Below are 20,442 nucleotides of genomic sequence, written 5' to 3'. Positions count from 1 at the left end.
CCTGGCGTTTTGGAATTAGCACTTAGACCCACATTGTGCCATCACTCATCAAGGAGATAAATGAATACATGTAACTTTTTCTCCACAGCGACAAAAACCACAGACTGTGGCCCCAATAACTCCATATAAACATTACAGGATTGCACTTAATATGTAACTGTCTGAATACAGCCGCGGTTGATTAGGTAATTTAAACATCTGTTCTACTGATGATCCGTCAGAGTTGGTGTGAGGGTCACCTTTTTTCCCCCCAACTGAACCAAAACACACAGGATTCCACAGCACATCTACATGCTAAGGTTGCAAAGTCAAGCTAGCATAGCTGACCTTCTTCCATCTCCCTCACTATTTTATTTTTTTTTTTTTTACATAAACTTTTCCATAACCTGTGAAATGTGACACCTTTGGACCTTGTTGTCAAAATGTTGTGATGTTGACAATTAGCAGAAAAGCACCGCATCTCTTCTTAGGGATAGATCACACATACATTTAAGATTTGATGCGTTTTGTTGACATCTTGACAGCTAAACCTACAACCTGGCTAGCAGTTTTTTGCCCTCCAGCAGAGAACTGGAGGCCGGGATCTTGTGCACATTTCGTCATGTTGCAACGTGTCTCCAGGCAACCGAGTTCTGTAATTTGTTGGTGAAGACGGAAGGATTTAATACACTAGGGTCTGTTTTTTTATTGGCCTCTATCTAGTCTAGACATTTCTTAATGATAAACATCCTACTGAGAGCCTTTGACATCCTTGAGTCAGTTTATGAATTCCTGCAGAGAAATCCATGTCTCTTGATCCTGTCATCAGGAGGTTAGACAATTGCGCTGGATGGGAAAAGGATAACAGCCTCCTTGTAGCAGCAGAGGATTAACATTTTGCTCGACGGCACTTAAACAAGCCTGCGTGATGTCCTCAAGTGATTGAATAAGGATTTCGTTATACCTTCCTTTATTAAATGGCACTCGAGAACAAATTACGGCGGCGAATGCAAAAAAGCAGCGTAACCCGGGGCAAAGCGCTGATCTTGTTAACCAGTATTCCTTCTCTTCATTTTGGCCCGTCTGGCTTCAGTTCTCCAAAAATCCTCATCAGGCCGAACCGAAGACAAAACAAGGGCAGAGAACTCGGACGGAAGGCGCAAATACTGCTTTCTTGAGATATGAAAATCGATGGGAAACAGCAAAAAGCAGAGGTGGAGGAATTTGGAATGAGTGCGGCGAGTAAGAGAGCTCAGAGTAAAAAACAAAAGCTAAAGGGAAAGAAAAAAAAAGAATCTGGAAGGAGATTAAGGCACAGGACACCCACTGATAGATGAGTCATCCTAACACGAACAGAGACGAGTATAAATATATCAGATCCTGTTAGCTTAAGAAAAAGCTAGCCTTCCACTGCTTTAAAGTTCACTGGAAGTAAAAAAAAAAAAAGTTGTGGTTGATGGAGGAATGTGAAACTGTGACAGTGTGTTTACAGCTCAATAATCTCAGCCTGTCTCGGTTTCTCGAGCTTTCCCAGCATCCTTGAAAAAAACAGCAACACACGAGCCACTATTTCACAAACCGTCAGACCGTGAAGCAAACAGGTTCCCTCTGCGGTAGTGACCGTACATCACTGCGAGTGTTAATAAGTCGTTTTTGTTTTTTTGTTTTCAGACACCACTCATTAGCTCCGTCCAGGCGGAGGAGCCCTGCAGCGAACTGTTCAATGAAGCAAAACCACCAGAGGAAAGGGTCAGAGAAAAAAAACAAAAAAAAAAAAACAGAAACAAAAGCAGAGCAGCTCCGTCTGATCTACGTTTCATCTGACTGGGAAACGGCTTGCACCGTCATCTGGGCACCACATAGTTTCTGGTGAGCTGCTCACTGTATCGTGTCACAGGAGGCTGTTATTTAGACCCTTCACATTGTGGTGTGATTGCTGCCAATAGGAAGCCTGAAGAGACAGGAATGGAACGCTAAGAGACTGGGTACAATATTTGCAAAATGTTTGCACATATCACAAAAAAATTTCAATCTCTACGTCTTAATCTCAAACAGAAATGTCGCCTTGAAGAAATCTCAACATTTGCCTTGAAGATTTTTTTTAAGGCATCGCTTGAAAACACCAGACGTCAATGGGAACATAAATCACGCTGGATATTTTCACTCGCGAAAAGGGTGATGTACGGAAGAGGATTAAGGCAAAAGATTCAATAAAGTCAATAAAGTCAGAATACTGAGATTAAAGTCAGTATAAAACAAAAACTCATGTAATTTTTAAAATTAAAATTTGAATTCAGAGATTAAAATTCAAATTAAAATCTGAGCTATCTGAATAGTCGGAGTTAAAATCCGAATTCTGACATTAAAGTTAGAATTCTGAGATTAGAATCCAAATTCTGAGATTCAAGTCAGAATCATTTGCACAAAATTTGCCACGTTTTTTTTTAACATTATAACGGATCCAGCAGAGTTTAGAGGAATCTTGCCAAACATCTAAAGTCCAATTATTTAAATTTTTTTAAATCAAATTCTACATTTTTATCACCCATCAAACTTGAACTAAACCACGCCTTGTGCTTAAACTAAAATGGTAGTTTGTGATCTTAAACTACCAAGATCACAATCCATCTTGTGATCTTGGTAGATATCAGTATGTCAAAAAAGAAGAAGAAAATAAAACCCACCATGAATTGTGGAAAGCATAAAAAAACATTAAATCACAATAACATCCAGTTAGGAAACTAACAAAGTCCAACTACTGACAGATGTTTTTTCGCCCACCATGACAGGTAGAAAATGAGTTGTTGTGTAAAAGACAGAATAGCGGAGCCATCGTCTGCCATGCTGAGTCCTTACTGACTGCGCCGCTGTCTCCTCTAACTCTACATCCATCCATCGCTGCTCTCCTTTCTCTCATGACAGAGTCTTTCTCTAGAGCTGAGCCGTAGTTACTCGTCTATTTTGCATTAGCCGAATCCTGTGAAGCTCCTAATGCAATAAAGTGGCTCCCACCTTAAGGCTGCAGCTTGAGACACACACACACACACACACACACACACACGCACACGCACACACACGCAAACACGCACGCAAACACGCACATACAACTTCAGTGCCATTCACACAACCTCAACAGACGTGTAAGACTAGTCCAAAGAATTCACATTATGAACGTCATTTTTGCCACCAGATATTGGTTGAATTTTAAATATTTTTGATATGTTTTTTTGTGTGTGTGCTTTAACAGCCTTGTTGCTGAAGTGTGCTAACAAATAAACTTGACTGATTGATGGATTAATTTATTGATTAACTGATCAAACCTTGGGCTGCAGTCTTTTGTTCACCATTGTGTTTCATTTATGGCTGCAGGACAAAGAATCTGCACTGCCATATGAAGTATTTACTACATTAAAAAAATTTTTTTTTCTTTTCCTGTGTTGAATGAAAATTCAAAAAAGAGACTGAAATATCCATCCATCCATCCATCCATTTTCTTACACCCTTGTCCCATTGGGGTGAGCAGGGGTGCTGGTGCCTATCCAGCTGTCAATGGACAGGTCACTTTGAAATGTCACTATAAAAATAATGTCTATTATCACAGGTTTTCCTTCCACTCAACTTTTTGTGAATAAATGTTTTTCATAAAATTCCAATTTTCTGACAAAGATTTTACTTTATTTTTTCCTGTAAGCTATAGTTATCAAAATGACCAAAATTAAAGGCTTCAAATATTTTGCAATAATTCTATACAAGTTTTACTTTTTGAAATGAGTGAACTTTTTCACATTACCAAATTAGAGACTTTTTTTTTTTTACACTCAGTTTTGTTATTGTAACGTAGCAAAACGTGAAAATAAAAAGGGTGTGAATACTTTTGTGTTCATATTCTGCCTGCTGATTGGACCGAGGCCAAACCTTCCTGACCACAAACAAGGTTTCCTTTTTGTTGTTTTTTTTCCTCAAATACAGCTGGAACCTCTAATTCACCAAGTCAACAGGATTCGCTGGCCGGAGGGGGGTGGGAGGGCTGTCCTGGTGGGCCGACACATGGCGACTCGGGCTCTCTAATGGGGGAAATTGATTCTCTCAAACTCGTGTGAGACGTCAGCGGACCGTGAAACATCGTCTGACCTCCGCAGGACGCAGACTCCACTCGATGCCCGAGTGTTGCCGCGGCAGCAGCAGCAGGCTCTTCACCAATCAGAGGCTAAGATGGAAAATATTGAGGCTTCCTCAGAGGAAAAAAATAAAACAAAAACAAAAAACTGAAAAATTATTTTGCTCTGTGCCTGTCTGGAGCGTACGGTTCACTGGCTGCTCGTCCATGTGCAGGGCGGAGGAGCCTAAACGCCACACACTCGCCTCGGAGGGATTTGACACCAGTGACCTGTTCTGAACGGCCCAGAGCTCACACACACACACACACACACATGCACGCACACTGCTCTAATTTCTAAACTCTAACTGCATTAGCACACATGAGAAACCGAGGGCAAATGGGAACTTTTTGGGAAGCAGATGAGTATACAGAGAAAACAAAACTGGGGAGTCAATTATATACGACATACTAGAGTCGTTTAAATATGGAAAAAAAAGAGTAAATCTCTATTTTAAAAAATCAGAAATTTTTAGATTAATCTCAGAAGTTTTCCTGAGTGAACTAGGAAATTTCTGAGCTTCAAATGTCAAAAATTGGCTTAAGAAACAAAGTCAAATTTTGAGATTACGCTCAGAAATTTTCTAGAAGAAATTTGGAAATTTGTGAGTTTGAAAAATTGAAAATTTGAAAAAAAAAATTCAAAATTCAAAATTTGAATTTTATTTTGCAGAGAAAAAACTTGGAAATTTCAGAGTTTGAAAAGTAAAAACATTTGCTAGAAAAATAAGAGCTAGTACATTTCTGAGTTTCTACGGTCAAAAATGTGACTTTTTTTTTTTAGAAAATTTCTGAGATTAACTTCAAAATTTCTGAGGTTTTTGGAGGAAATGTACTCTTTTTTTCCATCTACAATGGCCCCAACATGACATTGCAATTATACACCTTTCCAAGAAGTCTTTCTCCACTTGAGACAACCGACGTGATTAATCTTTGGTATTGCGCAACGTTATCATTTAATCACCATGAGACAAAGCACAAAAAGACAACGTAGCCAAAGGGACATTTAAGACAAAACACAAAAATACCCCCTCAAAGTTTTTCTACTTCTATGAAACATTTTCTGCACAAGCACTTTAGCGCTCCTTATTTGGAATCTGAAGATCAGATCCTTGGGCTCCAACATCGATTTCTTCGTGGTTTGCCAGAAATAACTTCACAGACCTGATATACGACTTGATCAAAACTTTTTTGGAATATCTTCTTTGCCTCAATATTGGCTTAAATGCTTCACCAAATGTTTTGTGTAATGCTGTGAGTTTCACTACTTCCACCACTAGAACCGTTTTGTTTGTCGAAGGTTCGTTTCAATTCCACGTCATAAAACTGACCTGTTTGACCTGAAAGAAGCGTAAAAAATGTCCTGGTGTATCCAATTAAAGGTATAAAAATAAGGTTAAACCATAAGGTGGGTGGTTATACAACATCCTGTGGCAACCTAGACAGAATTACCCAAATAAGTCATTTCTAATACCTTCTACTGTGTTTTTCGGCTTTATCCGTTAATCCATGCCAGTACAGAAAGTTCTCATTTCATTATGTGCTACAAATCCTCTGTATCTGTTGCAAACAAAACATGGTCGCTGCTGCCAGATATGGCAAAGCCTTCACTTCCTGTGCTACCAGACAGGCCCTGTAAAAAAAAAAAAAAAAACACCAGGCACGGAGCGCGGCTCGCAACATCAGCCGCTGTAAAACGCTTCACACGGTAAACCACGTGGACCCAGGTTAATCGCTACAAAGCGCAATTAGGGTGAACGTAGAGATGCCACACGTGTCCAGAAGGCCATTTGCTCACCGAGTGGCCATTAGAAACGCTTTTTTAAAGATAGGAATCCTACAATAGCTGGCCTTTTATGTGGCAGGACATGAGTGAAGGTGGGGGGGGGGGCGGTACATTCACAGCAGGGCGTTGTAGGTTAACGACTATGGACGCAGAGGACAAACCTCCGCTGGTTACAGCTTTATCTGTTCGATGCACAAATCGCTCTGCGCCGGTGATGAAAAAGCAGGACCTTCTCTGTCTTTCTTATCCACATTTCTACTCTCGCCTCTCGACACCAACATCTGGATGGGATTCCTGCTGCACTGACTGTGAGCTGCTGGCATTCTTCCATCTCCTCGTGCAGTCGACCACAGACTTCCATCTCTCCCATCTTCTTCTTATCTTTTCTCCCACTGCCTCCTTCTGTCTCGCAGGGAGTGGTGGGGTGTATCGCTCCCTTACTAGTGTATATTACGTCTCCCACAGTGGATTGGATGTGTGCTCGGCGTCCATGTGAGTCTATGGGCGGTTTGCATCGTTTTTGTTGATGCTTACCTCACCAACTCACTGACATAGACGCAGCCTCGCCAAAGACTCCACAGCCCTTAAACATGTCCACATTGTGTGACTTTATATGAGGGTAAAGTGGCTGAAAAGTCATACGTTGTTTTCAAAATGTAAAAAGTGCCTTGTGGATTTGCATTCAGCCCCTACTACACTCGCTGTGGCCTCTTAGCAACTTCTACACCATGTTTGCTGTGTCCCCTACAAAGCTTTTGGCAAACTGCATACAAGAGTGCCAATAGTTGAAGGTGGGTACACTTTCCGCGAAACCTAAGGGTGATGGACTGGATGTGGTTCAACTGGGAATTAATGTTGCAACATTTGTTTAATTTTCAGCTGGCCGGACTTCACAGACTTTAGAGTTTAGAGTGTGAATGCACCCTAAGATGATGTTATCCCAACCTATTATCTCTGTCCCTTTCCCTTTTTCACAATTATGCACTAATTTGAGTCTAGTACATTGAAGCTTGTGGTTATAAAGCAACAACACTTAAAACAGTTCAAGTAATTTGAATTTCGTTAGCGCAGACAGATAAGACACATCAGAAATCCTTGTTCCCTCCGTTCATGTTGCTGCCCTCTAACCTCACACAACTCCCTTTCCATGTGTCTTCCTGCGTGAACGCCCATGTTCCCTCTCACATTGCCTGAGAGCGAGGGTAAACACACGTGTGGACCAGGCGCACAGGCATCAGCCGTGCTTTGTTGCGAGTTGCCGAAGCGAGTGCTGACATTGCGCGGCGGTCTCATCGCCTCCCGGGCGCAGCCTTTATGCTCTAAGTGCTCTTAATCACTAACGATGAGAGCACTTAAACACTCCCTAATGTCGAACACTCGAGCGTCAAAGCTATTAGATGCAGTATGGCACCCAAGTGTGAAGTCCGGCAGCTCTGGCCGTCTAAACGCAAGCATGCTCGTCGTTTATGTTTGGAGGGGAGAGAAAAAAAACCCAACAGCAACATGTGTTTTCACATTTAAGCAGACCTGCTGTTGGGGAGAGATCACAAAAGGATTTACTATGAGGCAGCCAACAAACATATTGATGTTCTGCATGAGGCGCAGAGGAACCCTTTGACCTCTACTGATTTGAATGAGAAAAGTTTCTCGTTATAATGAGATGCAAAGCGAGAATGTTTCAAGATTTATACCTCATTAAACGCAAGATATGCTCCAATTTAAATGAGAAAGCTCAAAACAGGAAACGGCAACACCTGGTGAGACGTTTGAGCGGCGTCTTGAAGATGGCAATCTGTTAGATAAACGCGATTCTATGTCTCACCAAAACGATAAACTTTTTTATTGTTACAACAATATGCAGCTCTTATGTTTGTTTCCTAGCTCTGGCACTAAAACGTTTCATTTTGAGACTATCTGGTGATCACAAATGGTTTATTATTAGGTTGACCATATGTGAGTAGATTTTTTTTTCTACTTCTGAATTCACCATGCTAAGCGCTAACATGTCATGCTAACAGCAAAGACCCCCACCCCATAGAGGGCTGAGCGTATTCAACTTCTATTCTTCTCAAAGTTGGCATCAGCTGGACACATTGAGGCAAAGGTCAATTTTTCGATGGAGAAGAAACATGGCAAGGCGCCCAGCTAGCTCAAACTTGCAAGCATCCATCCGGATTGTGGGAATTGAAGAAATCACAGGAACTGTAGGGACTAAACTATGAAATCTCAACCGTCCGTGAACAATGCAGCTCACAGAATACAGCCAGTATGTAGGAGCCTTGGAAGTTAGTGTGGAAAGAGGAAACACTGAACTTGGAAGTTCTTTGAAAATAATCTTTTTGCTATTCACAGCTCAGTGATAATACCATTAAAAAAGAGTGAATATTTTACCTATTGTACCTTAATTAGCTTAAGTCAAGGAACAAGGTACATTTGGAAGTAATTAGTTTTTTTTTTCTAAAACAGTGAGTCTCTTCTAAAGTCCTCGACTTTACAGGAACCCCACTACAATTGATTGGCGATGGAGACCCCTGCTTTACAGGAAACGTTAGTATTGCTAACCATGCCACTCGCTATTAACTCGCTAAGGTTAGCTATCTCTTTAATCGTGTTGAATTTGCTCTGGAATAACTATCCAAACCTGCTCTGAAATAGAACTCATAAATGATCATTTCAACATCTAAAACCTTTCTGACAATATGAGAGATGCAAAATAACTTATTTTAAGTGTTCCAAAATATTTGATTGTAGATTTTGATTTCTGTGTGTGTTGTGGCAGAGCTGTGGAGGGAAAGTTGGAACTAGTTTCATTATGTTTCCACTTCTCTGGCCTCCATACTAGTTGAATAAACTTTTATTAAATGAGTAAAATTGAACAAAATTAATTTTGGGGGAGCAATAGCTTCAAGTTTTTCTAGCACAAGTAGCTTGCTTGTATAACCTTAAAAAAACATTTTTGTCTCAAAAAAGCATGAATCACAGATGAATGAATCACAATATGGGCAAAACTGCTCAAACACTAACAAAAAGCCACCACATCAACCATTTATGTGTATTTTTTTAATAAGGAAATATGATTTCAACCTCGCATTCGGAGTCTGGATCCAGTCCAAACTAAATCATAATATTCTTGATATTTGATGTTCAGCTCCTGTGAGTAAAAACTTTGTAGAACCACCTTTAACCGCATTTAATCTTTCGGGATATGTCTGTTCCAACTTTCACATCTGCAGCTGGAATGTTTAATGAATCTGAGCAAAAATGACTTTCTTCTAAAATGCGAGCCAGGTAATTTGTCTGTAAGTTAGAAATTCAAATCCTGTACCGTTAGCACTCAGGCAGAAATGAGCACATTTAAGGTCTAATTTTAAACTCTAAACAAACTCAGTGGTAACTGAGCTTTCAGTGAGTCAAAATCTGAAGAGTTTAAGACTACAAACACTTTCACTAGACACTAAGTGTTTGTGTGGAGGATTAAAGGCCATCAATGCAGACAACACCGTCAGCCGTCAGATTGGTTTTTGACTGAAACGGCTGCCGTCGATTCTGAGAAAACCCTTCCCCGTGCCCTCTCCCTAAAAATAAATCACAGCCACTCTCTATGCTAATTTTGCCTGTCACAAAGTCTAAATGCCATTATCATTGGGGTCAGGTGCTGCCATTGCATGCATAAACGCTCGTGCGCAGACGGGCGGGCGGACAGCCGTAAGTGGCGGTAAAGGCGGCGTACGCCTCATGTGGTGAGAACAATAGACCAGGCTAACTGTAAATCTGCCAGTCAGGCCCAGATCTACTCCTCACAGGTGGAGGGGAGATAATATTGTGGGCTCAATCACCGCCAATTCAGAGCGCACAGACACCAGCTGCCTGCGACGTTTCATCAAGGCGAGGCCACAAACGCAAGTTTAGAGGCGCGGCGCTTTCCACAGCAGCTCCTCTTCACGGCAGCGTTCCCACTCTCCAGACTGTCTTCTCTGGGTGTATCTCTCTAATCCGCTGTTCAAACAGTACTGACAACGGCTTTATTAGCTTTCGGCTGACATCACATTGTACTGTCACTGCTTGGGTGGTAGGGGAGTATGAGCTCTGCTACTCAGAAAGGAATGTGGCTTCTTTGAAATGTGTCCTTCTGGGGTAAAAAGAAGAAAGAAAGAAAGAAAGAAAGAAAGAAAGAAAGAAAGAAAGAAAGAAAGAAAGAAAGAAAGAAAGAAAGAAAGAAAGAAGAAGAGGGATGATACAAGTTTGGCACTTCTTTGAAACTTCTCTATCAGTCAAACCTTAGCTCATGCCTTTACGTTCTTCCCTCTGAGCTGGAGAGCTCTCTGATGTGTCGTCTTCTGTATCAAACATATCATCCAAGGTCTGTTTGCCAAAAGGGATAAACTGTTAGAAGGAGGATTATAGCTCTGAAAAACATAGCAGTAATGCTATATTTATTTGCTTTTTTGGCACCGGAAAGGCTTGTAAAGATTGGAGAGTCTGTTAAGAAATGGGTTGTTTACATTGACTGTTGGACTCCTGGCTCTGACTATGTCCACAAAGAATCTGCAACTGTCTCCTGCTGCATAGAGTCCAGCATCACAACTCGAGTTCAGTCACCGATTTCAATCGAATTTTTTAATTTTCATACGGCGACTCATTAACCAGTAGGTGCAGTCAGGCGAGCAACAGAAAGCCACCAGACCCAACGATCATTACACGCGTCGTTATTAATCTGTCACGAAATTGCTATTTTAAAGGGCTTGAAATAATTACAGCAGAGAGTTTTAATCAGTGAGGTCATCAGATCTGTAAAACCAAAAACAACAGTAGAAAAAACAAGAGCCTTAAAGGAGAATAAATGTTGTACGTGCTGGTTACAGTGTACCGCATTTTGAAGATCAAAATAAAACTGGTTGTTGAAGACAACGTTCAAAAGAAAAGGGGAGTTTGATTAATAGGTTGATTGGAGGAGCAAAGAAAGATTTTAAAAAATGACTAAAATGACAGTTTCAAATGGAAACTAAAACCAGAAATACTTTGAAGATGATGGAAAACTATCATCTGGATGGATCCAAAGACAAAACGGTCACGACTCAGCCAATAGTCAACTCCAAGGTGACCAAAGGACGTGGCTAAAACCTGGGAAATCCTCAGGAAAATCAGTTTCAGGTCTTTACAGTCTGAATATTTAAAATTTATTGAAAATTGGTTTTCACTGAATGTCTCAATGGACACATTTCATAGTGATGGAGTGCTGGTGAAGCATTAGTGGCACACTGACCAGACCAGTGGGTTTTCAAAAGACTGTCTATGTATTGTAAAAGTTAGAATGTGTAGCAGATTGTATCAGCAAAATTACTACATCTGTCATGGACCACTTGTTAGTTTACAAAGCACTTTCATCGTAACCTGTTTAGAATATATGTGTTTTTTTTCCACTGTACTGTTTTTATTAGAAAAGCACAAACAGAACCCATGTCTATAAATTAGCTGGTAGCTAGAAGGCCTGTGTAAAGGGCAACGGTTGCTTTGTGACATTGCTTATGCTTGGTTCCTGACCAAATACATCTAAACGGAATGAAACAAAGCCAAACCAAGCTAACAGAAACAATACCAGTTCTGGGAAGGTGTCTGCTCTGTGAAGGGAGACAGATCACAGAATAATGTGTGTAGGTCGTGTGCCTTTACCATCTCTATAGATGACAGCGAGATTGAAATGGAGGAAGCGGGGCAATTACTAACAGCGTGTTTAACCTTTGGGCTGCAAGTTCATCGGAGCTCCGCAGAAGAGACTTGCCAAATTAAATCACATCTCATAACCTGGAGCAGAGAAGTCAGAGAGCGTGGAGGGGCTCGGGCTGCCGTGGCAACAGCAGAATCCGAACCACAACTCCTCAGATCCTTCTTGTTTGTTTTTTTTTTTCATCCCAATGCCTCCTGTTCTGCACACTGACCGGTCACATTCTGTTTTCCTCTCTTATCATCTACCTTTCTCTTCAAACTTCTGTTGTCTTATTTTACTAATGCTGGTCTTCTTTTGACCATGGTGTCCAGCATTCTTCATGTACTGAGGCATAATAGTTTGGGTTAACCCACATAATTAGCTTCAAACTAAATGTTTAGTTCGAAGCTAAATATTTGGCTTGTTAACTAAATATTTAGTATGAAGCTAATTATTTAGCTTGCTAACTAGATATCTAGTTTAAAGCTAAATATTTAGCTTGCTAACTAGATATCTAGTTTAAAGCTAAATATTTAGCTTGCTAACTAGATATCTAGTTTGAAGCTAGCTATCTAAATATAACAGCTAAATATTTAGATAGTTAGCTCCAAACCTTTAACAGGAGCCCCCCCTCCCCCACCCGTCATCTGCACTTCCCAACATTCAAAATGTCTAAATAGGATGTCTCCTATTCAGACACTTTCTATTGCTAAATAGGAGATAACATCTAACTATTTAGCAAACTAGCTATCTATAGTTAGCTTAACATTTTGGGTTTAGCTTGGAGCTAAATATTTGCTTCAGGGGGATTCAGGGGAAAAAATGTTAAAAACTCAAGTCCTTCTCTGTATAAACTATTCAATGTTGCATACTTAACAGTATTCATATTGTGAGCATCTGTTTCACTGTCTCTGTTGTTTAATTGTTGAAGGATTTAATAAACATCAACATTTAAAAAAAATATTTAGTTAGCGAGCTAAATATTTAGCTAAAACTGCAACAGTTATGGCTAAATAACATGGTGAAAATATGACTAACAAATGAACCCCTTCATTCTTCTCTTATGAAAGACTAAATAAACCAAATTCTTGTTAACTTCTGACTGTGTAGCTTAAAATGTGATTCTTTGCGTTTTGACATCTGCATTATCAGAACCTGCAATAACTTCTTTTGCAATGTGAGCTACATTATTGAACTTTGGTCTGACATGTACCAATGACCCCTGTCACCTGTTCACCACTGTTCTTTCCTTGAAGCCAGTGGCGGTTTCTGATATGGGCAACATGGCCAACCGCCCAGGGAGGCATCTTGTGGGGCGCCCCAACCCCTCTATAGAACCCTACAGAACAGTAATATCTCACAAGAGCTGCAATTTTCGAGATGTCATCTCACCATAAAGTTTGTTAATGTCAATTTCACTCAAATCCTGATGCTTGCCTATTGTTCCTACTTGGAACAGATGAAATCAACTTATTAAGATTAGTTTGGGGAGCAGATAAAATTATCCAATAGTCTACTTAGTCAGTTCACCTAACTTTCACTGTCCATCACAATCCTTCAAACCCACCCTCCCTGACGTCACCTCATCCCTCCTCCTGCTCCTTATCCCATCACCCTCATCCCTACTTTCAATTCTCATTCTTCATCCACTCCTCTTTGTTCCAGGTTGTGGTTAGAGAAAAGACCGTTGCTTGAATACTGCACCCCCACACTGAGTCACCACCATCCAAACCTTTATCAGGAGTTCCCCCCACATTCCCCTCAATGACACATCCCCACGTTCAATCCATCCATCACCTCAACCCCTTTCTTCAATTAATCTTTATACTCACTGTGGTTGTTGGTAGAGAAATGACTTTGGAGGAAAACTTGTTCTCCTGCTGCTTATTAGATCCCACTCACTAACTTTTGCCACAATGAAGAGATAATGTGTGTTATTCACTGCAACTGTAACTGCTATTAACGTCAGGCCTTCCTTTGTTTTTCAACCACCTACTTTCAGCTTTTCTTTCAACGAGTTTCCTTTCCTTCAATGTTGTCATATTACACTCCTTGTTTTTAAGTGGTCGCTCCTTTTGTGTCTGCCTTTCGTTCTCTTGGCGTGGGGCTGTACAGCAGCACGGTTGGTAGAGATGTTACCTTGCGGAAAAAAGTCCTAGGTTGAAATTCCAGCCTGCGGTCTTTCTGCATGCAGTTTGTGTGTTCTCCCTGTGCATGTGTGGACTCTGTCCGGGTACTCTGCCTTCCTCCTACAGTCCAAGAACATGACTGTTATGTCAAATGGTCTCTCCAAATTGTCCTTAGTGTTTTTTCCCCGTCTTTCTTTGTGCTGTTTGGTCATGTCTAGGGAATACCTTGTCCCCTGCCCAATGGCTGCTGGAGGTACAAGGACCAGCGGGTACAGACAACAGATGGATGGGTTCTCCTGGCATCCCGCTCACGAGTCTCCGCAATGCATGTGCTGCGTTGACCTTTCCCAATGACGATTAAGCTGATCAATAAACTCTTGATCCGTCTGCATTCTCTGGATACTCTCCCAGAGTGAGCTGGAGAGTTGGCTGGAGGGTGGGGGATGGTGGGGGGTCTCCGCATGTCCCTTCTAGACCTGTTGTCCCTGCAAGCCAATCTCAGGGAAATGAAAAACTGTGGTTGGATGGATTTTATTCTTTCTTTTCATATCTTTCTTTTCCATCTGTTGCCATTCCATTATCTGTCCTGCATTTTTCCAGTTCATTCTCTCTCCTCTCTCAATTTGTTGTCTATTTCTACTAGCCATTAATTTAACTGCTTTTGTTCTTTCTACTCTGTTCACGTTTTGTTCCTACCAACTCATTATTTTCCTTGTCCAATTTGCCATTTCAAAGTTGTCTTGGCAAATATTTCCTTCGAAAATTCCTTCTTTTTTTCATTGTGTTTCCTTCTTTTGCTCATTCTGTTCTGTTTTCCTTCTTGTTTGATTTATATCCTCTCCCCTTCTTTTTCCATTTTCTTCTTTTCATTCCCTAAACATTAAGTCTCACTTAATTTCCTCCTATTTTTTTTCTCTCCAAAGAGTTTTGATTTTAATTTGTTTTATGCTACAAGCCACCCCTTTCCTTTCTTCTTCTTTGCTTTGCCCTTTTTTCTTCCTCTCAAAATACAAGTCCATATTAGGTAAAAGAGATGGAAGTGGATGCATCTATCTTCTGGAAGATTGAAATAAACATTCGACTTAAAATGCGTCAAAGACTATAAACGTTTGGACCACTAAAACTCAATCTAATCCCAAAAAGAGAGCGCAGAGGGAGGTCTGTTCTCTCCCAAATGACAGAGGTTTCTCTTTTTAGGACGAAGCTGCTCATTCCTCGGAGTCAGCGGACGAGAAAATAGGATGACTTAGTTCTATCTATTTGGAGCCACTTAGCGAGCGCCTCGTCTCTTCGCCGCACAAGACGAACGGCATCGGAGAGAGCTGATGTAGCCCCGCCGCGCCTGACTGCTCGGATCCCTCACCCGATGCCGAAGTTATTTTCCTTCTCTGTATTTCACAGTACAAGCATCAGTGTGTCTCCATTAGCTCTTATGGTGTTAAAGAAGGTCGACAAATTAATGGCAACGCCCCCGCGCGCGACACTGTTGTTTGTTTTCCAACTTGGATAACGAAAAAGGAGAGGACTGCAAAAAGGTCAGGAATGCTGGAAAACGTTTGGAGAGAGCAGTTCTCTCCCCAGAGTTTCCAGTCTCTCTCTGAGCCCCGTCGACTGTTTCGCGTTTGAACAACGCGCGCATGGGCTTGCAATGCACGATGCAAACGTGGAGTTTTTGACGTTGGCGTGTCTGATGCCGTTCCGCGTTTGAAGAGTTTGGATGTGTTCATCCCAGTGGGGGGGTTTTCAGCTGGTGATGCTTGTTTTATTGAATAAAGACTCATCATGTGTGATGTCGTTACTTTCACCAAATAATGAATTAAATCTCAAGTGTGAAGTGAGCACATTATCAGCTCATTTATTTTTATGTTCCCAGCTGATGACTGCTCAAAGGTTCAGCTACAGTGGCTTGCAAAAGTATCTACAAGATATTTTTTCACATTTAACCTCCAAACCTTGGTGTATTTTATTAAAGGATTAATAATGTGTGTTTTCCAGCCACCTGCTGCCATTTTATTGCACAATCAAGTAACTATACTACCTTCAGTTGTTATAAAAATGCCATATATATCAAATATGAGTTAAACAATTTTGACTTCATAATTTAACGCTTTATAATTAGCTTGAAAACTGCAGTTTCAAGGCATCTCAAAGACAGTGCTAGGTCCATCCAGGCGTTTTTCACAGCTGAATGGTTGCCACGGGAGATTAAAAGATTTGTGAAACGTTCATGAAAGAATCAAGGCACCTCTACAGGTATATTTTTGATCAGGTAATAACATTACAACATGATATAAATCTCAAAAAAGTCGATTTTACGTATTTGTGAAATGGCAGAAAAACTAAACATGGCACACATTTACATAGCCTTTTAGTACTTTGGAAAAGCATCTCTTGCAGCACGGAGCTTAAATTGTTACCTTTTTATCTTATTAAAGCTTCTCGTTCTTCATCAGATTGTGGTCAGAGTGCCACAGATTGTGATTTAGGTCTGGACTTTGACGAGGACATTCAACCAAATCGATACTCTGTGATTTAAAACTCAGTGTTCAGGTTCTTTGTTTTCCTTCTTGTCGTATTTAATCCGTAGAACTCCATTGGTTTTCACCAGCTTTCCTGTTGCTTCTGATGAAAAGCAACCTTACAGCAATGATTCTGCCACTATGTGAATATGTTTTGACGTATCCCGTTCCAGTGTAGTTCTGGGTGTGTCTTTAGTGCTTTTGTTCCCCTGGAAGGCGAATCTGTCCTCTAGTGTCAAGTCTTTTGAACCCTACACCTGTACCTCTGGTCGACTATAAGTTTTCCTCTCAACAGATTTCATTTAAGGCAATCAGCGCAAAGGAGACAGAATTAATCTGCAACACCTTTTTGAAAATTATGCATAGTTTTTTTTTCCTATTTCAAACGCTAATAAAAAAAAGGAAGTGATTCGAGGGGTATAAGTATGCAGTTTTCTTGATCATGTCTGTTTTACCCATCACAGGAATTGCTACTTAAGCAGAGTTACATAGGGCTCAGTGTTAGGTCTTAGCAGAAGAAGTTCCAAAAGAACATAATCAAGCTAGACAAAATTAAACACATCACCTGAATAACCTCAATTTGTCTGAAGAGGCGTGTGTTGCAGAGTGGTGGTGTGAGGCGCAGGCGATGAAGGCATTTTCCAGGCAGCTAGGGGTTTCACAAACTGCTGAAATGGAGTAGCACTGTGGGAAATGTCAGGTCAAGCTTGAAAAGACATAATTTGTCCCACCGTGGAGGAAATCAAGAGGGCCTTTGCCGCTGCTCTGAACAGGCTGCTGGGAGATTGCTTTGAGGTGGTAAAGCCTCTGTTGCTTACAGTCATGGCTGACGCTTTGGGTGGTGAAACAAATGTCTATTTCTTGGTGGTGGGGGAGGCTTTTATTGCTATGGATTTTTTATGGTAAACTGAACATACAAATGCATCAAACGTTTGTAAAGATCTACATTTACAGTGTTTAGCCTTTTTTTCTGGATTCTGTAATCCTCATGGTGACCCACCCATTCTTGTCTGATTAGCAGGTGAAGATATTCAGTTTGTTCTGTTTCTACATCCATTTTTTGAGAATTGACTAGAGCTTCATGTGGTCACTTATGTGGTTAAAACTCGGGAAGCTTGCTGGTCACAGATCCAAAATTTCTGTCTTCATGTCGCTGGATCTGTGGACAAAGATCCAACGCTGTGAAGGAAGTCATTAGCGCGTCTGTTAAAAATGTCCGTTTCCTGGTGTCGGGATGTAGGCAAAGATAGAGAGACATTACTGATCGAGGGAACATGGAGATTGTGATTTTGGGCTATGGAGGTCAAATATTACTGACCAAAGAACCATGGAGACTATGCATGCATCAATTTCAACTTTTACCTTTTCATACAAAAGAAATAGGTTTTCCCGATGTTTCAAACAATGAGGAGGAATTCATCGTTTGTTTTACATTTCTGTCTCAAGGTCCTTCAGCCGAAGGTCTCTCCCATCTTTCGCCAATCCAGAGCCGTTCTGCAAAACCATCCAACCCCGTTTCCCAGAGCCCACTGTCCTGCATGCCTTAGAGATTATCTCCTCCTTCATACATACACTTCATACAGATGATTGGATTAACCCTAGCCCTATAACCCATTTCCTAAGCGTGCCATTGAGGACTGCAGAAGCCTTTTAATGACTTGTTCCTTTTCAAAGAACATCTAAATCAAGGAGGACAGTGGGCCCTTGGTGCAAGGGCGAGGGGCCACGGTTGTATATGGCCCTGATGTGATGGTGGCCAGCTTGTTTTCTTCTTCAGTGTTTGCTAACACAGTGGGACATATTTTATAGCAAATTGGTGTTTTGCACCAGTAACAAAACACCGTGAAAGAAAATTTAAAAGGACTTACCTGTAGAATTTTGCAGCGCTCAGAGTCACAGTTGATGTCCTCGCAGGGATGAAACATGCCCAGTGTCACGCAATTCAGCAGGATCACCAACATGGACGCTCGTTCGAACCATGTGGAGGAGGGCGAGTTAAGGAAGGCAACACGGCAAGATGACAACAGCAACAGGCAGACACAACAAGTGGCAAACAGAAGGATGCGTTTCCTCCAGCGACCTCATTATGCTTGCCTCGCCTGACAAGCGGATGCTGGTTTACCTCTTTCGGTACAGTTTGAAATCTAAAACTGTTTTTGAGAGCAAAATGAGCCACAGGAGAGTCAGGACAGGGGGGAGATGCAGGGGGAAGAAACCCACCTGTGGCTGACACTGCTCCCGTTCCGCACCGTTGGGCAAGGATCTGCTAGGAAGGCGTGCTGGTAAATGATCAAATTGTTGGCGAGGGAAATGGATAAGTAGATAAAAAACGATGTGAGGCACAACAGAGGAGCACGCCAAGAAAGTGGGACAAATTCGATAGCGATAATGTCAGTCAACGTGGGGTCGACGAGGAAGGGCTTAATATGGTTAGGGCTTAAACACAACTGTTACACAAACGAATGAGTCGGCTATAGAAAGGAAAAAGAGGTTAACACTACACACACACACACACACACACACACACACACACCAGAGCTGCACACCTACATCCAAACATTTATCCCGCATATTATAGATTGCTACTGAAGCTGCAGTCTGCACAAAGCCTGGTTAACAAGGTTTGGCGCGATAGACAGTTTGTCATCCTTTTGCGTGTGTCGGAGTGTGTGACGCATGACCTAAAAGTCATAGAGGAAGGTAAATGTGCGCACACTGGCCAAGAGGAAAAACGACCTGCCGGTCTTTTACCGCATTAGCCGACACATGATCATTTATCTCGCTAACCCATACTGAAGATGGGTCAGCTAGCCTTTTGCTAGCCCTCCGTTGTATTGTAAGACTAAATGAGCGATTATGTTATATTGTAGCAGAATTCAGGGGGAGATAAATTCACCTCTAAGGGATTTAATGACCTAAAAGGTTGATCTGAGGAAAATGACGAGAACTTGACCCCCATAAATACCTTCAGCTGCCCAGAACTTGATTTGAAAGTCATGTAAAATCACCTACTCATAAAGATTTTTAAAGGAGAAGTCACAAGGTAGCCAGAGAAGAATAAAAGGTTAAAAGAGTCTCCATGGCTCTATGCAGCTGTCTTGGCATCAGCTTTTGTTGTGTTGACAGTCAGTCAGAATTACCATTTGCTGGCCTACGATAATAATAACCTTCATTTAACCACATAAAATCCCTCGTTGAAATCAGGTTTGGACTATTCAGTTCCTAAGTGGTCATATGATCAATGTTAGAAGGGTTTTGTACAGTTTCAACTAGTTCATATAATTCAGATTCTAAGTCTCCAAAAGAACAAAAGGATTCCCAAAGCTCAATTTGTATCTCAAAGAGTTCAGTGTAGAATTACCCAGTTAAGCTTTGATCAGTCTAAGTGCTATAGATTTTTAAATCAGAAGCAATCGAATAACGTCTAAGTTTTCTAACGTTAGCCATTTAGCTTAAGACAAATAGAGAGCTTGAAAGCAGACGCTAGCTTGCATCGTTAGCCGTCCACGGTAGCATTAGAGTTCTTTCAAATCAAATACATCATGCTATCTTGTCAGTGTTTTGTTTTCACATCGGTACCTAGCATGTCACAAAGAACTGTAACTGTACTCAGCTACAGTTGAGCTAACCGTCAAACCAAGATGTATAGTTATATTACTACTTCAAAAAAGAAGTGGGAAACAGATACAGGATGTCATAATAATAGCTTTGACTGATTTAGCAAGTATGTGGTGGTTGGAAGAGAACATTTTACTTCACTTATTTAGTCTGCGTCAAGCCACCAGGTCTTATTAAAGCCCAATGAGCCACATTTGTAAAATGGCGCATTCAGCCAAAAAGGTAAATTGGTTTCACAAGTGGAAATCAGACCGTGTCCATTAAATACATTTCCAGCAAATACTGTAAATCGAGGGATGTTGGGAACGAGCTGGACCCATTACCAGACAAGCATCCAGGTTAAAGCAGATACATGCTGATTAAGGGAAACATTAAATATGAATAATCTGACTAATTTAATCAATATGTCTTCCTCTCCTGCCTTCACTCTCTTCCTCTGCCTTCCCAGCTGGCGGTCTATAATTAAGCAAAAGAACGGGGTGTTTCCAAGTGTTCTGCCCCACTGTTAAACACACACACACACACACACACACACACACACACACACACAC

General features: G+C 41.1%; 1 protein-coding gene across 1 annotated transcript in view; it reads right to left on the bottom strand.

Annotated features, from left to right (window-relative positions):
* cacna1g (calcium channel, voltage-dependent, T type, alpha 1G subunit) overlaps window positions 1-20,442 on the bottom strand; it is a 281,896-nt gene that overhangs the window by 157,974 nt on the left and 103,480 nt on the right. Inside the window, exon 3 of the mRNA XM_016675902.1 lies at window positions 18,142-18,253. Within this exon, the coding sequence (XP_016531388.1) occupies window positions 18,142-18,253 (112 nt within the window). The remainder of the gene's footprint in view (window positions 1-18,141; window positions 18,254-20,442) is intronic.

This window comes from Poecilia formosa, unplaced genomic scaffold (genome assembly GCF_000485575.1).
Source record: "Poecilia formosa unplaced genomic scaffold, Poecilia_formosa-5.1.2 Scaffold4, whole genome shotgun sequence".
NCBI lineage: Eukaryota > Metazoa > Chordata > Actinopteri > Cyprinodontiformes > Poeciliidae > Poecilia > Poecilia formosa.
Note: the sequence above shows the minus strand (reverse complement) of the source record. Positions and strands in the feature narration are given on the sequence as shown.